This window comes from Phasianus colchicus, chromosome 17 (genome assembly GCF_987193195.1).
Source record: "Phasianus colchicus chromosome 17, bPhaCol1.hap1.1, whole genome shotgun sequence".
Taxonomy (NCBI): Eukaryota; Metazoa; Chordata; class Aves; order Galliformes; family Phasianidae; genus Phasianus; species Phasianus colchicus.
Window position 1 is genome coordinate 6,174,004 of NC_143452.1, and position 21,281 is coordinate 6,195,284.

At 38.7% G+C, this 21,281-nt stretch overlaps 2 protein-coding genes across 38 annotated transcripts in view; one reads left to right on the forward strand and one right to left on the reverse strand.

The window, feature by feature from the left end:
- Positions 1-5,103, forward strand: part of NCOA3 (nuclear receptor coactivator 3) — an 85,650-nt gene extending 80,547 nt beyond the window's left edge. For 23 of the 27 annotated variants that reach the window (XM_090152160.1, XM_090152161.1, XM_090152158.1 and 20 more), the window contains 2 exons: positions 74-248; positions 819-990. In XM_090152160.1, coding sequence (XP_090008286.1) covers positions 74-248; positions 819-975 — 332 coding nt within the window. In that variant the 3' untranslated portion in view covers positions 976-990. Of the gene's footprint in view, positions 1-73; positions 249-818; positions 991-1,917 lie in introns of those variants that run through there. The other 4 variants (XM_031590542.2, XM_031590594.2, XM_031590585.2 and 1 more) reach the window with 1 other exon arrangement.
- A 635-nt stretch (positions 5,104-5,738) lies between these two features.
- SULF2 (sulfatase 2) overlaps positions 5,739-21,281 on the reverse strand; it is a 137,384-nt gene continuing 121,841 nt past the window's right edge. For 10 of the 11 annotated variants that reach the window (XM_090152182.1, XM_090152186.1, XM_090152183.1 and 7 more), the window contains 11 exons: positions 20,852-21,053; positions 14,818-15,061; positions 13,259-13,355; positions 11,942-12,036; positions 11,294-11,353; positions 10,722-10,891; positions 10,285-10,427; positions 9,955-10,078; positions 8,581-8,611; positions 8,233-8,289; positions 5,739-7,523 (listed from right to left, as the gene is read on the reverse strand). In XM_090152182.1, the coding sequence (XP_090008308.1) occupies positions 7,493-7,523; positions 8,233-8,289; positions 8,581-8,611; positions 9,955-10,078; positions 10,285-10,427; positions 10,722-10,891; positions 11,294-11,353; positions 11,942-12,036; positions 13,259-13,355; positions 14,818-15,061; positions 20,852-21,053 (1,254 nt within the window). In that variant the 3' untranslated portion in view covers positions 5,739-7,492. The remainder of the gene's footprint in view (positions 7,524-8,232; positions 8,290-8,580; positions 8,612-9,954; positions 10,079-10,284; positions 10,428-10,721; positions 10,892-11,293; positions 11,354-11,941; positions 12,037-13,258; positions 13,356-14,817; positions 15,062-20,851; positions 21,054-21,281) is intronic. The other variant, XM_090152188.1, reaches the window with a different exon arrangement.

The window sequence follows — 21,281 nt, forward strand, 5'->3', positions numbered from 1 at the left end:
ACAAAGTAGGTTATTTAAGAAAATATACTAAAAGTACTAGGTAACTGAAGGGAATTTTTCTTTGTCTTATTAGGAATAAGCCAACAGCCTGACCCTGCATATGGCAGAGTATCAAGCCCTCCCAATCCAATGATAGCCTCAAGAATTGGACCTTCCCAGAATCCTATGATGCAGCATTCTCAGACAGCACCCATGTACCAGTCTCCTGAGATGAAGGGCTGGCCGTCGGGGAGCATGGCCAGGAGCAGGTGAAATATGCAGCTGTTACTCAAAAACTATCTTTCATTTTGCCCCAACAGAGAAACGTTCAATTGTTTTACGAAGAGGATTTAGAAGAGGGAAATATAATGGTATTTCTAACGTCCCTATTGTCCTTGATCCTACCCTGGTTTATGAAATCAACAGACTAAACGTATCTAGCTCCTCTAGTATCTAGATCTAGTATTGGATCTCTGCAGTAGCTGGAAACAACATTCATTCATTGTATACTGGCAAAATAACTTGAGGGAAATGTGGTGGTACAGAATAGTGTTAAGAGTGTACAATACAGCCTTAAGTGAAGCCTCCAAATAAAAAAAAAGTTACAAGAGGAAATGTGTACACATACTTCTGCATGTATTTAAAAATTCAGAATTTCTTTTTGGAGGGGAACTTCTATTTCTACGTTAAATAGACAGCATGCAGAAACAAGTAAATACAGCAATAGTTTTAGGCTTCTGTTGGTAGCAGTTCTTTCACATGTTGGCAGCTGGTGCAGGGAGTGTAATATAACAATGAGTAAACTTCTTGAAATGTAATTTTGTCATTTTGTGTTTCAGTTCTTTCCCACAGCAACAGTTCAGCCATCAAGGTAATCCTGCAACGTACAGTATGATGCACATGAATGGCAGCAGTGGCCATATTGGACAGATGAACATTAGTACTGTGCCTATGTCAGGGATGCCTATGGGTCCAGACCAGGTAAGTTGTACATAAGGAGGAGTGATGATCTACTGACTCTTTTTTCCAATTGAGTATGATATACTTGAAGTCACTCCTCTGGCACAGTTCTGTTCAGTTTCCCTGTTTGCCTTTATGTCTGTGGACTTGCAAGTTGCGTCCCTCAAGGAATACGTTGTTTTTTGTGATATTCTAATCAAATCCATGATAAACCTAAGCAGCAGTGCTTAGTTGTTATGTTTGAAGTATCATAAATAGGATCAAAGTTTAAACTGCACAGAGGACTGCAACAGAGGGACCTGGAGAAACCCCAGAAAGCAGAACACAGGGATTGTGAAAGGCAACTTGAGGAAGACGAGTTGGACTAAGAACCCTCCCTGGTAGTGCAGTATTTTCTAGAAATTGCTTGTAATGATGCTCAGCCTTATGCTACCTGAGAATACTTTATGTATGCATAGCAAGACACTGTGGAAAAATTGGGCCATGTATTTAAGGGAAAAGTGAGCTTATATTGCAAAGAAGGCTGAAGTACAAAATAAACTTTTGCTGTAATTTTTCCACAAAATACTGAGGAATTGGCAATATAATATATGAGATAAGCTAAGTCACCAGTACCTTGTGAAATGTTGTTGAGGTACCTAGGGAAGTGGCTGAAGTAACCTGAGGACTTCTGCAAGACAAACAAGGTATGAGAGGACTTACCCTTATAAAAAAAAGGGAAAAGGACTGAGAAATGTCAGATTTTTCTAACCACGTCATAGCAGTCGTATCAGTGAAGAGAAGCAAAGAATGTGTGTAGGGAGTTCTGGGACAGCATTTCTTTCTACAAATTTATTTAAAAATGGAAGGCTATAATACTGTTCTGCTTAAAAATTGACTGTCAGTACTTTCCTTTTCAAAATGCAACACATAAACCAGCTTTTCCAGCAAAGGTTGTTTTAATTTTCTCTGATGAAGCTCTCTTCCTTTCTTCAACAGAAATACTGCTGACACCTGCACCTGTCATCTCCAACCAAGAATGCGCTGTATTATTGATGCAGTAGTATTAGAAAGGAAAGTTACGCATTCTTCATGGCAACTAGTCTTGGCCTTATGGAAGTGATTTTTCCTGCTAATCACCATGATGTCCTAAGTTATTTCACTGAGGAAAAAGCAAACTTTTTTAGTAGAAGCGGTCTGTATTACTGTATATTGTGTTGTACAAAAAAGGTCATAAATATTTTTGGCGCTCTGCCTCTAGAAATGTGAATTTGGCAATGGCATTTAAGTAAGTATGATGGGTAGAGCCAGCCCTGAAATACCTTGTCTATTTACTGTAGCTATCCAAAGTCCTTTATCTACAGGCAGACAAAAGTGCCTGGAGAAATCATAGTGATAAGAATTTTCTGATTTCTCTAGTAAGAATATCTGACAGAGAATGTAGTTCCTAGCCTTGACTCTTTTATATGAATTCCTTAATATAAATGCTGCTTTTAATCCCCTACCCCCCCAAGAGTCAGGATTTCCCAGGCAAAGTTATTAGTGCAAAATGAATTGGCACATATTATTCCAAAATCCTGTCAATTGATGCCAAGGGGTAAAACGAGAGGATGATAAATTTAAATTATTTAAATGCAATTGTGACTAATATTTACATATTGATGTGCAGCTGAGTGCACTTTATAGAAGACTATATAATGGATTAATGCAATATCTTTAATAAGGACTTAATATGAAGGTAGGGTGTACTCATGTTCCTTCTCAAACACAATCTCTTAAAAATTATTTGAAAAGACTGCATAATGTGTTTTCTGTGTGTGGAAATCAGAACAATAATCTTTCATCATTTTGAAAATAACTTCAGAAAAATCAAGGCAAGGCACTGCAGTCTGAATCAGAATTTTGCAGTCTTTCTTTTTGTGAATAAATTTTGTAAATATGTTCTTTAAGATAATGTATTATATATATGACTTTTGTAGGTCACTAACTCATTTTTGCAGAGTTTGTGAAGCTAAATATTTAACTAAATTGATTTCTGTAAACTCAGCGTAGTTGAGGTCCAAATAGAATACTTTTTTTTAATTAATGACTTTGAATCTGGGTGACCTTGGCCCACACCTTTCTCCTCTTTGGTCTTCAACACTTCGTTTATTTTTACATCTTTAACATGTAGCTTTTTATAAAAGACCAGTTGTTCAATGCTTTCTCCACCTGTGAGCACTTTGTTACGTTTATTTTTACATATGGCAGTTGGACAAAAAGGCTCTGCGTTCTAAGATGTCATGACAGACGTGTCTTTCTCTATTACCTTGCCTTTACAGCTGATGGATCTAGATTGTGTCTTTTTTGGTCAATTTTAATGAACTCTACATGTTCTCCAAAAGAAGTCTGTCTGTTGCAAAATATTTGTTATGTGACGTCCAGAAATCTTTAAGGATATTAAGCCACACTTTAACCAAATGTCTGCACCTCATTGGATTGTTCTAATGGTGATGAATGTATTTTTCTGAGCAGGCTTCTCTTGTATCAGTATTTAAGTTCGGTTACAAATTTGTTTGTATTATTTGTTGATAGTTGTTGTTTTTTTCCCTCCTATTTTGGTTCCTTGAAATGAAGATCCTGTTGCAGTTTTTCCAATCTCAGGCAGTTATAGTGAGTCAAACCCATACACTTCCTTACGGAACGACCCAGAAATGTTTAAGATATGTGGTGCTTTTGCACTGTTGTTCATTGTAGAATGGAAAATTAACTTCTCCCAAAGAAAAAAAAAAAAAAAAAAAAAAAGCATTCTCAATTGCTTCTTGGTACTGTAAGTGTGAGGTGGTTTTATTTTTAAGATATGCAGTGATCTTCCATTTTAATAGACATAACTTACCTAGAAAAAAACTTCAGAATGTTCCTCCTTAGCATACAGCCAGTTGTGTTCCAAAGAGAATGTAGATTCCATCTATTTTAATGCAACTCTGTCTTTGCAATTAGACCTGAATATATAGATTTGGTGAAAGTATTTATTTGAAACCTTCAGTCCAATTCATGTGTGGATTTTTAAATGCAGAACTGAGGAACTTTTATCATCTTATTTCTTAGACATATCTATTTGTTAAGTGAGTGCTGCCTACTGAAGTCAAAAGGCAACAGGCATTTGCTTTTTGTATCAAATGAGAGTAGAACAGTCCTTGTATTTTGTAGTTATTCATTATATTGATGGAAACTACAAACCCTGGTTGCTTTCATTAGGTGAGCTCTTAGACTGTGTACTACTTTATACATTGTGCCCTGTTGTTTTGTTTTTTTATGAGCGATTCTGTTTATACATCTGTGTATAACTGGTACTTGACCAGTGTTATAAAGGATCACCAGTTTCTCATCTGTATGTTGAATGTTGGAGCTTTCTCGTACAGTACTTACATTTTTGCTGAATCCAAAGATTTTTAGTTTAAACTTGATTGGGGGGGAGGGTACATTTTTTATAATGAATTGATAACATCTTTCTTGGCAACACTGATTCTAAATACATCTAGTTTGAAAATCAGCTGCAGCAAATGAAACTTACCTTGAAACAAGTTAGCGTTTATATCTCCACCAGTTCTGATTTGGTTCTGCAGCAGCAGATTTTTCTGATTTTTTTTTTTTAACAAAAACAACCATTTCTCACCTGTACGAGGGCAGTTAGCTAGTACAGCCACCTCTGATCACTGCTGCACACTGAGCACAGTTTTGCTGCTTGTCTTTGTTGTTCTTTTGATTGCAGAAACTACGTGTTTATAAAATTCATATGTAGTACCTTTATCCAATCTTGGTTTAAAATTCTGCTTTTAAATTTAGGAAATCAGGACCACTTTTCAGTTATAAAACAGAAGTATTTGAATGTTGTACCAATTAGCACAGATTTTATTTTTGAATTTATGTGCAGACTACCAGGTGATTGAATGATACAGCAAGTATAAAACCATGTTATGTTGAGAGCAATATTCTTAAAAATTCTCAGGAGAAGGCATACAGTATTGAGAATTGCATTTTAGTTTACGTTAAGTATTGCTTGAAATATCTGTGTCTACGTTGCAAAACAGGAAACCTTGGGGACTGAGTTATAAAAGAGTTGGTTGTAAGGTATTACTGCTCTTCTGATTTTTGTGTTTCGATGTTAATAATAATGTAAATAAAGGTTTCTATTTAAAATCAGAACTTGGTGGCAAAGTGTATTAGCTTTCTAATACTTTGAGGCTGACAGTTGCATCCTGGTAAGGTCATAGAAAATCTGCTACTATTAAGAAATAGCTGCAGTTGTTACTGAGGAAAGCTATGGACTAGCAAATATATATGTATATTTTTTTTCCCAGCTATCTGTAAAAGCTAAGGGAGTAATGACTTAGCCCCTCTGCCTGTGAGGCCAGCTTAGCAAAGCTGCATCAAACCGAGTGGAATTTGTCCTTTTCAACTTAAATAGCACCCCAGCAGAGCTGAGAGGAGAAGCAGTAGCTTTCCTGATCCTTCCAACAACCTACCTTTCAGAAAACAACAGGTACTTCTTACAATAGATGTTCCACTGCTCAATTTTAGCATGTGCATAAAGGGACTTCAAGCTTCTGAGTGATGTGTACCTCGAGCAGCATTTCTGGCCATGCAGGATTCTGACAGTCTCATCCTCTTGTCAAATATTACAGGCTGAATGCAAAGAAAGGTAAGGGGAAGTTTTTTTTTCAACTAATTTAGTATTGTTTATGCACACAGACAGGCAAGGGGAGCCAGCTAATGCTTTTCCCTTGAAGCGGCAAAAATATTTTTCTATTGGTAAGTTTGAAGTCATTATTTTTTATTTGCTTGTATTGATCCGGGCTCTCATCACTTACCAGACATTTCTTTTTTTCCTTATAATCCATAAAATCTCTAGCATGTTAGAGACAGAATTATGCCTACATTAAGACAGACAGTCATATTTTGCAAGAAAAATTTGGAAAGTGTATTTGACTCATTCATATGTGATGCATATACAAGATCAAACCTGTTTTTACTGTATAGTACATACAAGCAAGTTTTACTACATAGGCCCATGTTGAGAGTTTTCTAAATTCAAGTATATTTTCAAGAACAAGGGTGTGGTGCCAGAGATGTGTATCCCCTGTGAAATAGGGGAATTCCTCTTGAATTAACTACTGTGCAAAAAGAGTATCAAAAGTCATTTCCTTGATATATCTTTACACTGTTTCCAGAAGTGCAAGTTTGTGTTTTGCAGAAATATACTCTCTTTGTTAAGAGTCAAGGCCACAGTTGGTTGAGTATTATCAAGAGCTTGCTCTTGCATGTGCCTCTAGAGCAGTTAGTTAGCAGATTAATGTGGAAAAGAATGATAAAAGTAGCACTGCTAGTGCTGACTGTACTACAGTGTATTTAATAACATCATTACAAAGATACTCAAATAGACTACACTGTGCTTCCTTAGTAAAATGATGGATTTTTTTTCTTTTATAAGCTTTTAAGCAATAACTTTCATTGAGAACATCTACTGTAGACTGAACTATAACTAGATTATAAATTATTGGTCGTGATTTTGAACTTCTCAGAGAAGTCTATTTTAAGAAATAAGTCTAAAATTTGCACTACTGAGCAAATGTTCGTTTCTTAAATGAATTGTTTTGGTCTTGAATGCACAATATAATACTATCCACGAAAAAACTTGATGCAAATTTGATTCCATTAAAATGGAAATGTACATTTACTGAAACTTCTGTACTTCTAAAACCAGATGACTTCTGAAATGTGCTATGCAACATTAAGTAACATTTTGAGAAATGGTATGTGGGCATTCCACACTTTTATTAACAAAATTCTTCACAACCTGAAGGAAATTATTTTTAAACAGTATGCTGATGAATATTTACATAACCCCTCCAAAAATATGACATCCTGTTAGTCAAGATTTTCTCTAATTTTCCTAGAGGTGTCAATAGGATGGACAAGTAGACGTGGAACTAAAACATATCCTCAGAGGAGGAAATTTGAAGATATCATGGTATTGAGAATATTCAGTGCTGCTCACTTGAATTCCTGAATCTCTTACGAGTTTTTTTTTCACTGTTAACTTTACCCCCGTTGGAAGCGGAAGTGTCCATGATATACCTGGCTTTGAAATTTGTCTCCTTACATCCAAAGGTAGAGTTGCACTGAAACATAGTTTACTTCCACTGTCTTTGAGGACACTTTGCCCACTGGGATGGCAATCCTCTTTGGGATGCAGCTGTATTTCCTCTTCGTCAATTCCTGGAACAGAGTTAGTGGTGTCTTCTTGAAGTAAAAAGCCTTGTGCAGCAGGTGAGGTATAATCCAAAGCAAAAAGCAGGTACAAGAGTGGATCTGAAAGAGACCTGTATTCTTGGCAGCAGGTTCCTGTAATTTCACTTCATCTATTTAATTCACTCACCAGTGCAAACACTATCTATTTTGGCCTCCAAGTTCATCCAGTCCTCCAGGCTAACATTAAAATTCTTCTGAAATCATACATATTTTTGCTTAGTCTGTACACGAATTCAAGTTCTGGCCAGTTCATATCCTTGGTGAGGTTTAGCAGTCGAGGCAGTTAGCCCTCCCATCCTTCCCACAGTTGTCCTCTTTAAAATAAAACAAACATGATTTAGTGTATAGTGTTTTAGAGAAGAAGTACTTGAAATATGTTTTCAATGGTTCTATGCAGGGCAAAAACCTTTAAACTTTTTTTTTTTTTGTCTTTAAATTTATATCTTATCTCTGTGGTCTGGCAAGTTGAGAACTAATAGTACTCTACTGAACTAATCTTCAAGTTTCAAAAAAAATAGGCAACAAACAATCCTGGATTTTAATATCATGTCAATGTCAGAATAGCCCCAAATTTCCAGATGTTTTTTTTTTTTTTGTACGAGTATGACTGCTGTCTGTTCTAATTTGCTTTTCTTTCTCACAACTTCTGAGAGAGGCTGTGGTTGGATCAGTCCTCTTATTTCTGGATTGCATGACAGAACACGAGGAAGCTGCTGCATGTTTAAGGTTAGACAAAACCAACATAATGATCTGTAATTCTTGTAGAGCAATTAGAATTGAGAGTCCACCTCTGCTCAAATTTGAAATTGCCTTACCCATAATGTTCCTAGATTCCCATAAAACATGCACTAGCAGGTTTTGTACAGCAGTAGTCAGCATAATACTTATTGTATTATTTAGAGGGCTTGCAACTTAGCATTCCCTGAGAATAGATGGTGTTAAAAAGGTGCTGCAGGCAAAAAGAAGTAAAGGAAGGAAAGGTAAGTAAAAGCTCATGCTTTTCATGAACCGCTCCCAACTCACAGTGACTTAGAAGATGATGGTCTCTTCACATCTGGCCACTTTCGACGCTGAAACTGCCTAATTTTCAAGCAGTAAAAGGAGAAAAAAGTTAACCATCACCAAGAAAACCACGAGCACTACAGTCAGAAAGATGAGGAAAGAGAAGAGTTTAGCATGAATTTTGGCTGCAAATATTAGAAGAACATGCTGTAACACTGAAACAGAAGTAGCTTCAGTGTTTTAAGCTAACTGATAGAAAAACTTTGCAAATGCAATTTTAGATGGTTCCCAATCCTGGATTCCTAACTCTATAGCGTGAAGGTAGTATGTGGGAATAATCTTTAACTATATGCATTTTAAAATCTGTACCTGTACTGCTCGTAGCTTCCATCCTTAAGTCCTAGATGGGGAAAAATTAACACGTTATTAACCATAGCCTGCAACAGATAAGATAGAGGTTAAAGCTCAATTTAAAGAAAAACATAAGAATATTAACATGTTCATTAGTACTTTTATTTTTAATATTTAATCCTTTATTCTAAGAAAAATAGGTTGTAAATTGAGACGATAGGTAAATTTGGAACTTTTCTGTAAATGTCTTGCAGTGGTTATTTAAATGCCAAGACCTGTTGTTTCAAACATACAGCTCTAGCTGGTACACGTACTAAATAAGACCTGAAATAACATTGGATTTCTGTGGACTTAGGCAGGTAATGGTATTTTTTGGAGTGACAGTGTTTAAGCTCTAATGGCTGCACATTTATTTATTTTTAATGGCATTTCTTAAGTCATCTTAATTGCACTAAGGGGTAGACAAGATATGCAGTTTAAAAAACAGAAATGCAATTAACTCCACTTTTTGTCTTGCTGCTAAACTTAAAAAATAACAACAACAAAGTAGAGTATAAGCAAGATGATTTCTTTGTAGACCCAGGAAAGATTTAAGGGATAAGAAATGATGAGACTAGAAAAAGAATACTAATTTCCTTCTTTGTGAAATATAAAGGCATAGTTAGAAGAGCACATCTTTTGGTAGCATAATGCATTCCTCAGTGCCCCCCTTCCTAGATCTGCTGTTATTTTACAACCCTGCACTAACACAGGGGAAATCTGATCAGTTTAGGTACTCTTCTCCATTCTGAGGTTAAAACTATTTCTAAGCTACTTTATTAACAAGGCTGCCTGGACTGTACTGTCTCTAAAATAAATATTTATAAAAATTATGTCTCCAGATGGAATGCTGAAACTCAGCTGCTAGACTGATTGCCCAGAGATTGTGCAGTCTCTGTCCTTGGAGGTTTTCAAGATCCAAATGCATAAAGCCACAACTTAACATGGTCTGACCTCCGAGTTGACCCTGCAGTGAACACAAGGTTGGACTAGCTGAACTCCAGAAATCCCTTCCAACTCCGGTTATCCCATGAGCCTGCACACTTGGAAGTAGCTATTAGGTATTCTTTCAATCCTTTCATTAGTTTTGTTCTTTCCTCCTCTCTTCTCCCTGCATTTCAGCCAGCAGCTGCATAGTTCAGTATTCAAGTACACTGTTTGAGTTTCTGGACCCAATACATATCACAAATTGATCAAACAATACAAAAATGTGTTCATGCAGTCATGCTCAACAAAACATGAGTAGTATAAATACATTCTAAAATCCTTTTGATTTATGAAAATTTCATGTCGGTTAAGCAAAAGATTCATTTATCTGGGGTGATCTCTGAGCATAAGAGGAGAAGCACTTACCCAGATCTATGTTCCTAGTTCTTGGATTGCACTGTTTGTAGCCTTTGCAGCTTCTTAGTTCCATGAGCTGGACGTGCAGTTGATTGAGAACATCCCTATCTAGCGTATTCACTGCATTGATTAGCTGCAATACATGGGGGCTCTTGTTAGAGAATAGATACTGCTTTGTAGTTTAGTAGCTTTCATATATGGAACATACATCATTTGTTTCCAGCAGGAAAGAAGCTGGATCATATTACATGAGTTGATGCATATTATCTTGCACCAATACTGTTCTATCAGTGAAGAATGATACTCATACATTTCCAGAGCTGTACTGCGATGAGGTACCTGATACGGGTCAGTATTGAGATCAAAATACTCCAAAAATCCAGTAGCAAATTCACAGAACAGGAAATTGTGGGTCTCGTTGATTGTCCTCAAACACCAGTATGTGTTGTTGTTGGCACTGGTACAAGCACAGAAAGGACCCACTGCAAATGAAAACACAAAGACATAAGCTACATCTTGCCAGTTTTAGGCACTGCTTATTTTAGTACTTTTTTGTTTATGGTATTGCGTTATTCACAGGCAGTTACTCTGTCATTCTTGAATTCTGAACAGTTACTGGGTTTTTAGTTGCTGTTTTTCCCCCTTGCCAACACCGAAACACAGATTATTTAGTAGGAGGAAAACTGTGTGCCTCTGGCTACTCAATTGATGATATGAGTAACTTCCAGAATCCTAACTCATCCTAGTCAGTATACTGCACCCAGATGTATCCTTACGTGTCCATAGAGGCGCAGTTTGCCAGTGCTGGTTGTCATGGGTGAAGCAGGTCAGGCCCGGCATGCTGCATGTGTCATTGTTTTTTATTCTCTTCAGCAGTTTGCGCAGTTTCTTCTTTCGTCTTTGCTCTCGAAGCAGCCACAGCCTGTCTTTCTCCTGTAGGGCTTTCCTGCACACATGAAACATTAGGGTCATGCTGACTCTGTTATACTTGAACACACCTAAAAAAAAAATGAAGCAGCTAATAAAATGAGCTGCTTTGAGGAAAGAAAGAACTGCTGTTTTCTTAAATGAATGGCTTCTCTTCCCAATGGCTCTGGAAATTACTCCTTGCAATTCCACGATACTGGGAAAAAAAATGTAGCCAAAGGAGTTTAATGGGTTTGCCTGAAGTCTCTGATGTGCATTTAGGAACATTCTACCATGGGCTTGGTTCCCTTCCCAGATACCTGTACTCTTCTTAGCATGGAATAAATGAAATATCACTTCTGCTTAGTTTTGGCTTGTTGAATAGACCAAATGTTACTATCTTGCATTTTCTCTGCTTCAAAGGAGAAAAACCTTCACTTACTTGAAAGGGTGAAGATTAGATCCTTTGTGCCTCAGTTTGCTTTTATGTTTTGAATGGTAACTGGAAAATAAAAAAGCACTGCTGATAAACAACAGAAGGAGAACCGATCCTGTTCATACTCCACTTTCACTTTAAATAAAAGCAGATTTAATCTAGTGTCACTTCTCCCTTCAAGTTATTAATAGGAATATGTGGTGAATACAAGGCAGTCACGCTGGACAGGATCAAGCATTTTCTGTGCCTCTTTTCCTTCATTATTTGTACACTGTGACACCTGGTGGCCTACGTCTGAATTGCAGTAAGTGTCCACAGAAAGTGGAAAGTAAGTTTTCAGAAAATGGGCTGCAGAACTTAAGATACCAATCTCTAGTATCCAACAGAAGCAACTTCAGTTGCTTGCACACCTAACTGGTTTAAAAGCATTTTATGTGATCTTCTGTATCATCACCACTTGGCACAAAAGCAACTGAATTTCTGCTGGCAGAAGGTGGGCCTTGTACCAGGGACAGCTGGACAGCTGCAGAAAGCATTAGGCAACAATACAGGAGGCAACCACTTAGCAAAACAGATTCTAATCCCTCCTGTGAAGACATGGATCAGCTACACTTGCACAGTACAGATGACTACTCAGAAGTACACAACAAATACCTTATCTTATTACAGTCACATTCTTCGGGTCTCTTCTTCTTCAGATGTCCTCTCACCTCTCTCAGGTTTTTTATTTTATTTTGCAAAGTTTCAATCTAAAAAATGGAACACATAGGTTAAAAAAAAATACAGCATGTCAGTTTTATTCTAACCCTCTCAAACTCTCTACCACCAAATGCTCCCATCTACCCACCTCCAATTTTCAGATTATCTACATTTCTGAAAGCAAACTGCAGCCAGGAGGAATCTTTTCTGATTACAATTTTCCTGCAGACAGAAGGTGAAAGCGCAGTGTGGCACTGAAAGGAGAAGGGGACGGCCGTACAACTGTGATTTTCCCTCTTAAGGTCTTCAGCACCTTTGCAAAGGAGAAAGGTTACCCAAAGGCAAATGAAGCCCTTAGAAGCTTAGCCTGCTGCAAGCCTGAGCAGGGGATGGGGAGTGCTGTAGGTCCCCTCTTCAGAGAGTCTGGAAAAGTATCAAGTCTCTGTCATTTCACACAGCAGTGGCAATGGCTGGCCACACAGCATGTGCACTAGCAGTTAATTTAATTGTGCCACCCACGTGGTTTATTTTTAACCACCTAATTCTTCAGTAAGTGAAACTCCTGCTTTTGTTCACCCAGCTCTCACACAGCACAGCCTGTTTCCATTCAGACAGGTATTACAGGCTTCTGCTTCAGTTCCTTATACAACAGAAAAAAAGAAGTCCTCCAATGTGAGCAACGAAGTCACTGTAAAACTATCATCAGACATCAGAGACCATAAATCTGATGGGAGTACATAACTGACTGCAGAAGCACAGACAAATGACAGAGAGGTCAAGAAAAACAGACAAAGAATGCAGCCCTGTGATCCTAAATCAGAAACACAACCGGACCGAAGTGATCTCATTTTCTTTGGCACTCTAACCTATGTTTGGGCCCTTAGCTTACATTTTCTAAGAAACTAAAAAAGAACTGGAAGATCATGGTGATACTGAGATTGCCTTTTTCTAATTCTAGCAGAGCTAGAAAGATTTTCAGTATTTATTTCCCTTAGTGTATGTCAATATGTACCACAGAAAGGGACCAGCAAGTTCCTAAGTAGGACTGCTGAGAATTTATGTGACTTGGTAAGAGATTACAGCAGGCCCTGCTTGTAATAACTTAATTATCTATGACATCTCTATTCGGAAATCAGCCAGTAAGTTCAAAAGGTCCCAGGGAGGGACAAAGACATCGAGAGGCAGACAGACACACACACAGCACGATCCTATCAGCCCACAGACCAGGCTAAAATCACACACTGAAAATGTGTGACTGACAGCATCACTGACCTCGTGGTCGATGTGAAGCTTGTGGTCCTTCCAAGCTTGCAGTGACCTGTACAGATCAGTGTCACACTGAACGGTGTCATTCTCCAGGATGTAGCACCTGGCCATGAGAAACAGTGTTTACTATAGCAGTTAAATGCACAATGCAGACAGCTGGTTTTAATTACACAGCTCCAGGACAGATGAGAAGTCAGATTGGAAATGACATGCAGAATTCAAGATAATGTTCATTCAAGAGAATAGGAGAATATTTTACAAGGCAGGAAAGAAGTTTGGGTTGGAGTTGCCATGGAAATTTTTTAGAAGGAAAAAAAGAATAATCAAAAATATTCCTATCAAGTAGAACCTGTTGACTGCTTCATTTCTATATGTAAATTGTGCTGCAAAGAATTCTTGTTTATTCATTAGGCTGTCTACAAAACTCATCTCTACTAACTAGGAAGTACAGAAAGCATTACTCAGAAGCAATTTCCCTATGCATAATTAAGCAGTACAGGGATAGGGACAAGGAAAAAGTGCTTCTTTGTAAGACTTACTATAATACTGAAAAGGAAAAAAACCCGATTTTCTACAAAAGGAATAAACTTTTTCAAATAACCTCCCTGACTTCAAAGGCAAAATACCATCTGACAATGTTGAGGACTTACATTTCAGTAATTTCCAGTACAGTCCAGGTTTTAAGATTTAAGATTAAGGGGAAAAAAAGGTAAAATGCTTGACAGATGTACTCAGTTAGTTTATTAGGGAATAACAAATACCATGCCCTTAATCCTGATTGCTTATTTAAGCTGAAGCTCAGGTTTCTTCAGTATTCCTTTATTTTCTTTAAAGCACTCACATGTGTTGTCCCACTGCCTTCTCTTCTGCAAATGTTCCTGGGCACCCCTCAGGAGTTACGTACAACATTCCTTGCCAGGGAATCCCTTTTATGGATTTGGGATTCACCCAGCAAGGCAGCAAAGAATTGACTCAACATGAGTCAAAACTGAGGACTCTGCTGATGTCAGCCCAACCATCTTTCCTTATATCAACAAGTCTCTAAAACTTTGTAAACTGAAGTCAAATGGAAACCACAGATTTCAACAGCAGCTAACTTGCTCACACAGACTTATGTAAGTTAGTCATCACAGAATTTAATTCACATCATCAGTATGGATTTTCTCATAATTCAGAAGCAGAAACAGTAATTCAGCTAAGCACAGTTGGAGATGCATCATCAATCCCTAGATTTGCAAACTGGGAAACAGACTGTTAGCTATTAGAGTGTCTTTGAAACCCAGACAATTCCATCAGCTCTATCCAACGTTCATTTCCCAAGGCTCATGGTTCACCCAACTTCATCAATAATACAGATTTTCCTTTCCTAGCACTGGGCACAGGAAGCTCTGAGAAGTTGCTGCTACCCTAAGGAGTGATTTTGTATCTGAAATACAAAGCAACCAATGATAGGAAACTATGACCAGGTATCCCAAAGGGACACAGTATGCTTATCAAAAGTTAATACACCCACTTGTTTAAAGCAACCACTGAAGGAGCAAAAGCATATAGAATACAGCACTCACCTGTGTGTCACTTTTATTAGGTTTGGGGCCGCATACTCTGCAATGCCTCCAGTGCCACTGTACTCAGCCATGTCTTTGTCTTCCTCCTCGCGAAGAACAGCCCTCTGCATCTTGTGTCGCTTGGTGACATTTCTTGGTAAGACAGGTTGGTATCCATCCTCTAAACCCAAGTTAAAAACGGCCCCGTTCAGCTCAAGAGATACAGAGCGGGTAGAGCGATTCCGGGCATAGCTTGGTTTGTATTCTGCATGGAGAAAGAAGAAAGAGGATTAAGAGGGGAAGAAACAGCATGGTACAATTTGGTCTTCTGAGGTTCTTGGAAAAAAATCTGCCCATATTGTGACATTGGAATTAACCTGCTGACAAATGCTGTTTGTTGCAGCTTTCCTCTGGGGTGCCACCTCACCCCTTTTGCACAGATCGATGGGTTAAGGCAGGAGAGAGCCGGATATTATGCATAAGGATGGCAGAGGGAAGAGAAGATGTATCTCACCATCACTTTGTGAGCTCGTTCAAAGAAACTCTGCTCATTCCCTAGAAGTCGCTAGATGGCAGTAAGACATTAAAAACTCATCATGACAGAGAGCCGAGTCTAAGGTCAGCCTTCTGTTGACTACTGCAAAATGCTCCAGTGCCAAAATTCTTGCACTTCCCAGGTTGTTGTCCCACGTTTCAATAGGAAGTATTCCCTGTGTCATGTCAGCCCGAGCCTTTTCTCCATTCCATGCTCTTTCTTCAAGATAAGATTCTTGATTTTCATTGGAGGGATTAATATCTGAATGTTGACCTTTATCAGCATCTAATTCTTTTATTTGCAATTATTGTCCTCATGTACAGACCAGACAGCAAGTTTCTATGCTAAACACCACACTCCTGTGCTATGCACTCCCTCAGGCTTTGCTTCTGTATTTGCAGCCCAAAGGCAAAATGAAACATTTGCTATGAATTGACAGTGCACAGTATGAGATCCCCACTGATCTTTCTGCCTTTTACTGCTTTCCAAAGCTCTCCATCCTGGCCCAAATGCCCCAGAATTGCTATTTTGTTTGGTCTGCAATGGCATGAATATATCCTAGTTATGGGGTCTAATCCACATCTATATTTTCATGTAGCCCACATCTGGCTCTGTTTCCTGCTCATTTCAAGTGACCCCTCATGCCACTCATTTCATTACTCCTTAGATTACATTAAGCAGAGTCATCTCACTCCTTGAGAAGAAAGCCTATGAAAGTACCAGAGCCTCTTGTCTTCTCCCTACCCAGTGCCTGACTCTGTGCTCTGTATTCATGGTTTTGAACCATCTGAGAAGTTACTGGAAGCAAGTCCTGGTTCCTCTGGTCACCTCCCCTTTACGCAAAGCTGGAGCACAGCACACCTCAGCAGAACAGAACTGACTCTTCCTTCTGCAATCTGATAAGGGGAAAACTCAAGCAATGTGCCCAATGAGAAGAGCAGCATTTCCTATAATCCCAAACTCCATACAAGAGACATTTATGTCAAGGACAAACTTCCCAGCAAAACAAGCAGACAAAAAAAGAATGGGAGGTAGAACAACCAAAATTGACAAAAGCAATATTTATATCAGTAATGCTTTGGCATCAACACAGATCAACACTTCGCTCAAGATGCCTTGCATGAAATCCAAATGGATCACATCGTCTCAATGGCCATTTCATAGACATGGAAAGAGGAAAAACCATCTCCTCCCACCTGCAACTATAGTCCAGCTCTGAATACTTGTTAGTACCACACACACGAAGTAGAACACAAGCTGGACTGCCTGGTTTAGCACATTTTCCACCTGTAGTTAAAGTTTACATCTGACAGTAAGGGAGGTGAGTCACAGCTGGAGGGAAAAATAAATAAATAACCACCAAAACCAAAATATCAGCTCTATTCCAGGCACCCATTCAGGAAATGCTTGAATAAACAAGAAAGTAACTCTTATCTTTCCAGAAGTAGGAGGAAGTTCCAAAAAGCTACACCCTAACAATTACATTCAAAGCGTAAACTCCCATTTCTTTGACCGTTCCCTCATTTCATCTTGTTAAGCTCTGCCAACTAACAATTTACCTTCCTTCCAAGTCTAATAACCCAATCCAGCACGTTGGCCCTTAGCAGGTGCTGCAGGGAGCTGTTGTCTGCACATGCCCCTGAAGAACTGGGAGCCGCTTCCTCCTGCCCTGCAGCCAGTCCTAACCCAGCTGTACAAAGAACAAATTGCTCTGCAGTGAGACAGCTCCTAGCAGACCCACTGCCTTGTTACCACGATAGCCACAGTGCTGACTCAATGCTGTGATTGGTACCAAACACCATCACTTTCAGAATAAGTAGTTAAAATATTTAGTAAGATCCAAATTCATCTGTGCTGTGCCCCTGCAGGCAGAGCTCCCAACCTCTAACTACTTAATCTTCCCCCAAGGTTATGCTTTACCCTACATTTACCTGTGTACACAACTCACAAAGAAAGATCTAAGGCTGTTAAATATTTGGCCCAATGTGTCTATGACCCTCTTTCAAATTATTGATGTTTGGTCCCACGAAGTTGTTTTCAGTGCCACGCTCGCCCTGCCCTGCCTTCCTGGGTCACTTGACAAACATGCCTGTGTTCGTCCTAGCCTGAAGGGACGTGCTGTGTTCTGGCCCAGAATTCCCCAGACAATCCAGGGACCCAAGCACCCTTGATTTTCTACAGCTAATTCTTGGTCACATCTCAGGTTTCAGCACTATCTGGTGAAAGCACGAACGGCAGTATCTGAATTTATTGTTCAACTGAATAAACTGAGGTTATGTTGTATTATCAGCCTTCAGGTTTGCATTTAACTCTCCTCACAACCTCACCACTTAAGCCTTATTACTTATTTTGCAGCTGCCAAATTCATGATTTAATGCTGACATCATTTGGAAATGATCTCAGGGATGGCTGGGAAAACTGTGAGCAACTGTAACCCCGAAAGGCACCTTCTCCAAAGCAGGAACACGACTGCTCAGCAGGAATGTGAGCAGAAGACAGAAACTTCCAGGGCTTCCCTTTTACCATCTATTCTATGTAGATGTTTTGCATCTGGTGTATGAAAATCTTGTCACCAGCACAGTGACAACAGAATAAGGCAGCATGTGAGAATTCTGCAAGAACTCTGCACTGAAACAATGGGCCATGAGGAACAAATCCTGCACTAAGCACACAAATTCCTATTTCATATTTCTCAGTTACGTCTACATATTTTCACAGAATTCTACAGAGACTTCTTTTTCTTCTGTAAGTTCAAAGTAAAATCAGGCATTTGGACTCAATTCTCTGAATACATCTCTAGTGTCCAGAAATATGGACAAAGGCATAGCAGTGGTTTTACTTGATCATTAACCAGGGGTTTCTATAAATCTTATTTGGAATCTGTGTTCTTGGGTATTTCAAAGAAAGACAAAAATTAAACCAAACAACCTCCAAAAGCTTTCTTACATTCAGTTTCTCAAAACTGCCATAAAAATTATGTTTCAAATGCATTAAAAGTAATGGCTGTTCAGGTACTTTTTCTTAAGAAAGAAAGTCTTTTTGCTGTAGTATTGAGACTACCTCAAAACAAAACAAATTACATGAAAATAGGAATAAAAATGCACTGGCTTCTTTGTACACACTCTGTACACAAATCCGTGTGGCCTATCATCCTTCCTCTCCTTTAATGTGATGTACTTGTTCATCACAGGAGGAGGAGATGAAATCTACAGCAAGAAAAAACAAATACTTGGCTATTTGTTGTCTATTAAGAGCTCACTGTTACTTTCAGCTTCCTTTCTATCACAAAGCTTTATTACATCACTTTATAAAAATAATAACACAGCCAAGAGAACAACACTGCTGTGCAAAACATGTCAAAGCCTTGTAGGTGAGCTGTGCAATTGTCCAGGACCCAAACAGCATGTCTATGACATGGCCCTGTTTTGCAATTAATTTACTCCATTCAGCATACTCCATGTCTGCTAAACATAACAGTGCACAGGATAACATATCCAGGCCATGCATACAGTACAAAATCATTTAATCAGAACGTTTGGTGCTCTGGCCCCTCACTCAGCAGTTTAATCCATTCTTCCAGACCACGCATTGCTGGTTTGTATCTTTCCAAAAAACAATCCTTGTATTGTTATCAGTTTGCAGCAGTCTTGTTGCACACAGAAGCAGGGCATCCAATTTAGTTTTCTGCAGCCAATGTAGATTAGAACATGACATATTCACCTCTAGGTTCATGATAGGAAAGATCAGGATGCTTTCAAAACTACACAACTGCTATGAACTAAACCACTGGCGTGGGCACCACCTACTCCTGTCTGAGATTTCCTTTTTCTGTTTAGTTACTGTTCAGTTTCATAGATAGCACTTGCTGGCATTCAGGTAATATTGCAGTATAATCCCTTGCACTCATCAAACTCAGAACAGCAGACCCCAAGGATGGCCTCAGAACCCAGCACAGACTGCACTTTATCCCAAGCCTCATGAAACAGGTCATAAAAATCCAAATGCACACCATCAGTATTCGAGTTGTCATTTGCAATCCAGCGAGCCAGCTTTCTAAGTAAGCACAGAAAAATGTTGGTATGTTAACTTGTATTGCTTTGTGGTCATTTGTTTTCAGTGTCATTTGTTAGATTAAGCACATGTGAAAGAACAGCCAACACCAAATCCAAGAATTTGTGTCAACAGGACCAAGCTAACGTCTTCTGTTGTACAGCACACCCTGGATGTGGGCTGAAGTTTGTGCCTTATGGTTCAATTAGAAAAGTGAGATGAATGGGACAGTAAAAGCACTAAGCAGAACATACTGAAAAAGTGTTCTGATCCCACCGCTAAAGCTGTCTTTGCAACCTTCAAATTTTGCCTCAATCTCCTTAATACATGAACTCAAGGTAATTACACACTTAGCCACCTCTCCAAAACGTTGTGAAAATTAGTTAATGTTTAGTAAGCACAACGCAGATAAAAAGCACTTAGGTAAGTGTTAAGTATTATCAGATAGCATGATGTTGCCCTCACTTAAATTGTTTTCCCCTTCCCATTTAAGCATCTTCGATCTGCTGTTATTTGACTCCCTGACTGAACTTCCTTTTCCGTGTCTTAGGAAAAAAAAGTTAATTGAATGGCAAATTCTGGTGTTATTTAAAGATTATCTTCTATGCCACATGTTTAAACTGCAAGTGTTGTTGAGTAATTTCATCCTGGAACCAATAATTTTTTTTCAACTAAAAATTAGCTTAGTAGGTACTAATCAGCTTGCTAGGCAAATATAATGGAAGAAAATCAATTTAAACTCTCTGTTTGAAGCTTGTGCCATGTCATTATACAGAAAGACTAATCTGCTAAATAATTAAGGCTCTGTATTTGTGGAGTGAGACGAAAGAAACATTACAAGTGAATGGTAATCTGTGCTGCCATTTGCCTCTTTAATCTATAATTAGACTATGTACTTCAAATATAGATGTTAGTCTGACTGAGGTTTAAAACAGAGCCAGTGGAATGGACTTTCTGAAGAAGCGCCTGATCTGTGCCAAGGAAACTAGAATCAGAGACATCCCCTTTGGATGTTAAAAGTCAGCCTTGGCTCTGCTGACTGCACAAGGAAGGGATGTTAGAAGCAGCTTCTGTAACAAAGCACACAGATCCTTATTAAATATAAATTACTGCAGTAACAGCCCCAAGCACTGCAGCATATAGTGAGGACTGGTGTACTTGCTGCTCATGATTCAAGGCCTACGTAAGGATGAGCTCCTCACCACTTCAGGTTGTGTAATGTATTTCCTGCTTTTGAAAGAAATACACACAGCACCGTTTTGCAACACACTCCTCTTCCTACAGACCGAGATATTTTCAAATCTGATTGTCTGATATAAAACACGCTGCTTCATACTTAGATACACAGCAAATATGTTTGTCTTCAATGACATCTGTAGAAATCGATGTCCGTGAAAATCAGGACAATTGTGTTTGTGAACAGTTATAGTTTTGTAAGGCAGAGAAAAAAAATACAGTGAGTTCACTTACTCTTCTTGGAGAAGAGCTTCTTTCTCCGTCCTGTGTGGCTCAGCTTGTATTCATTCTCTTCACAATTGCAGTCTTCACTATTCCTGCTGTAGTACTTGGGCAAAAGATTGGAAGTGCCTTTGTTGTTGCCTGCCAAGTTCATCATTCCCTTGCACTTGTGCAATTTGAGCTTCCCACTGGCATCTTCCACACACTGCCATTTCTGGAAGGAAGATGTGCTCATTAAGAGATTGTCTCAACTCTGCATTGTCTAATTGTTCCAGCAACCTGTCAGTTATATGGTATGGTAGACTCATCCCCTATTAGCAAAACAGATTTCTTGTAATCTTACATTTTAAAACCAAAAAGAGAACTTTTCTGGAACACACTTACATGTGTTTCTGATTTTGTTTCCTGGAGACAGAGCAATGGGAATTTCTTAGCACAACTG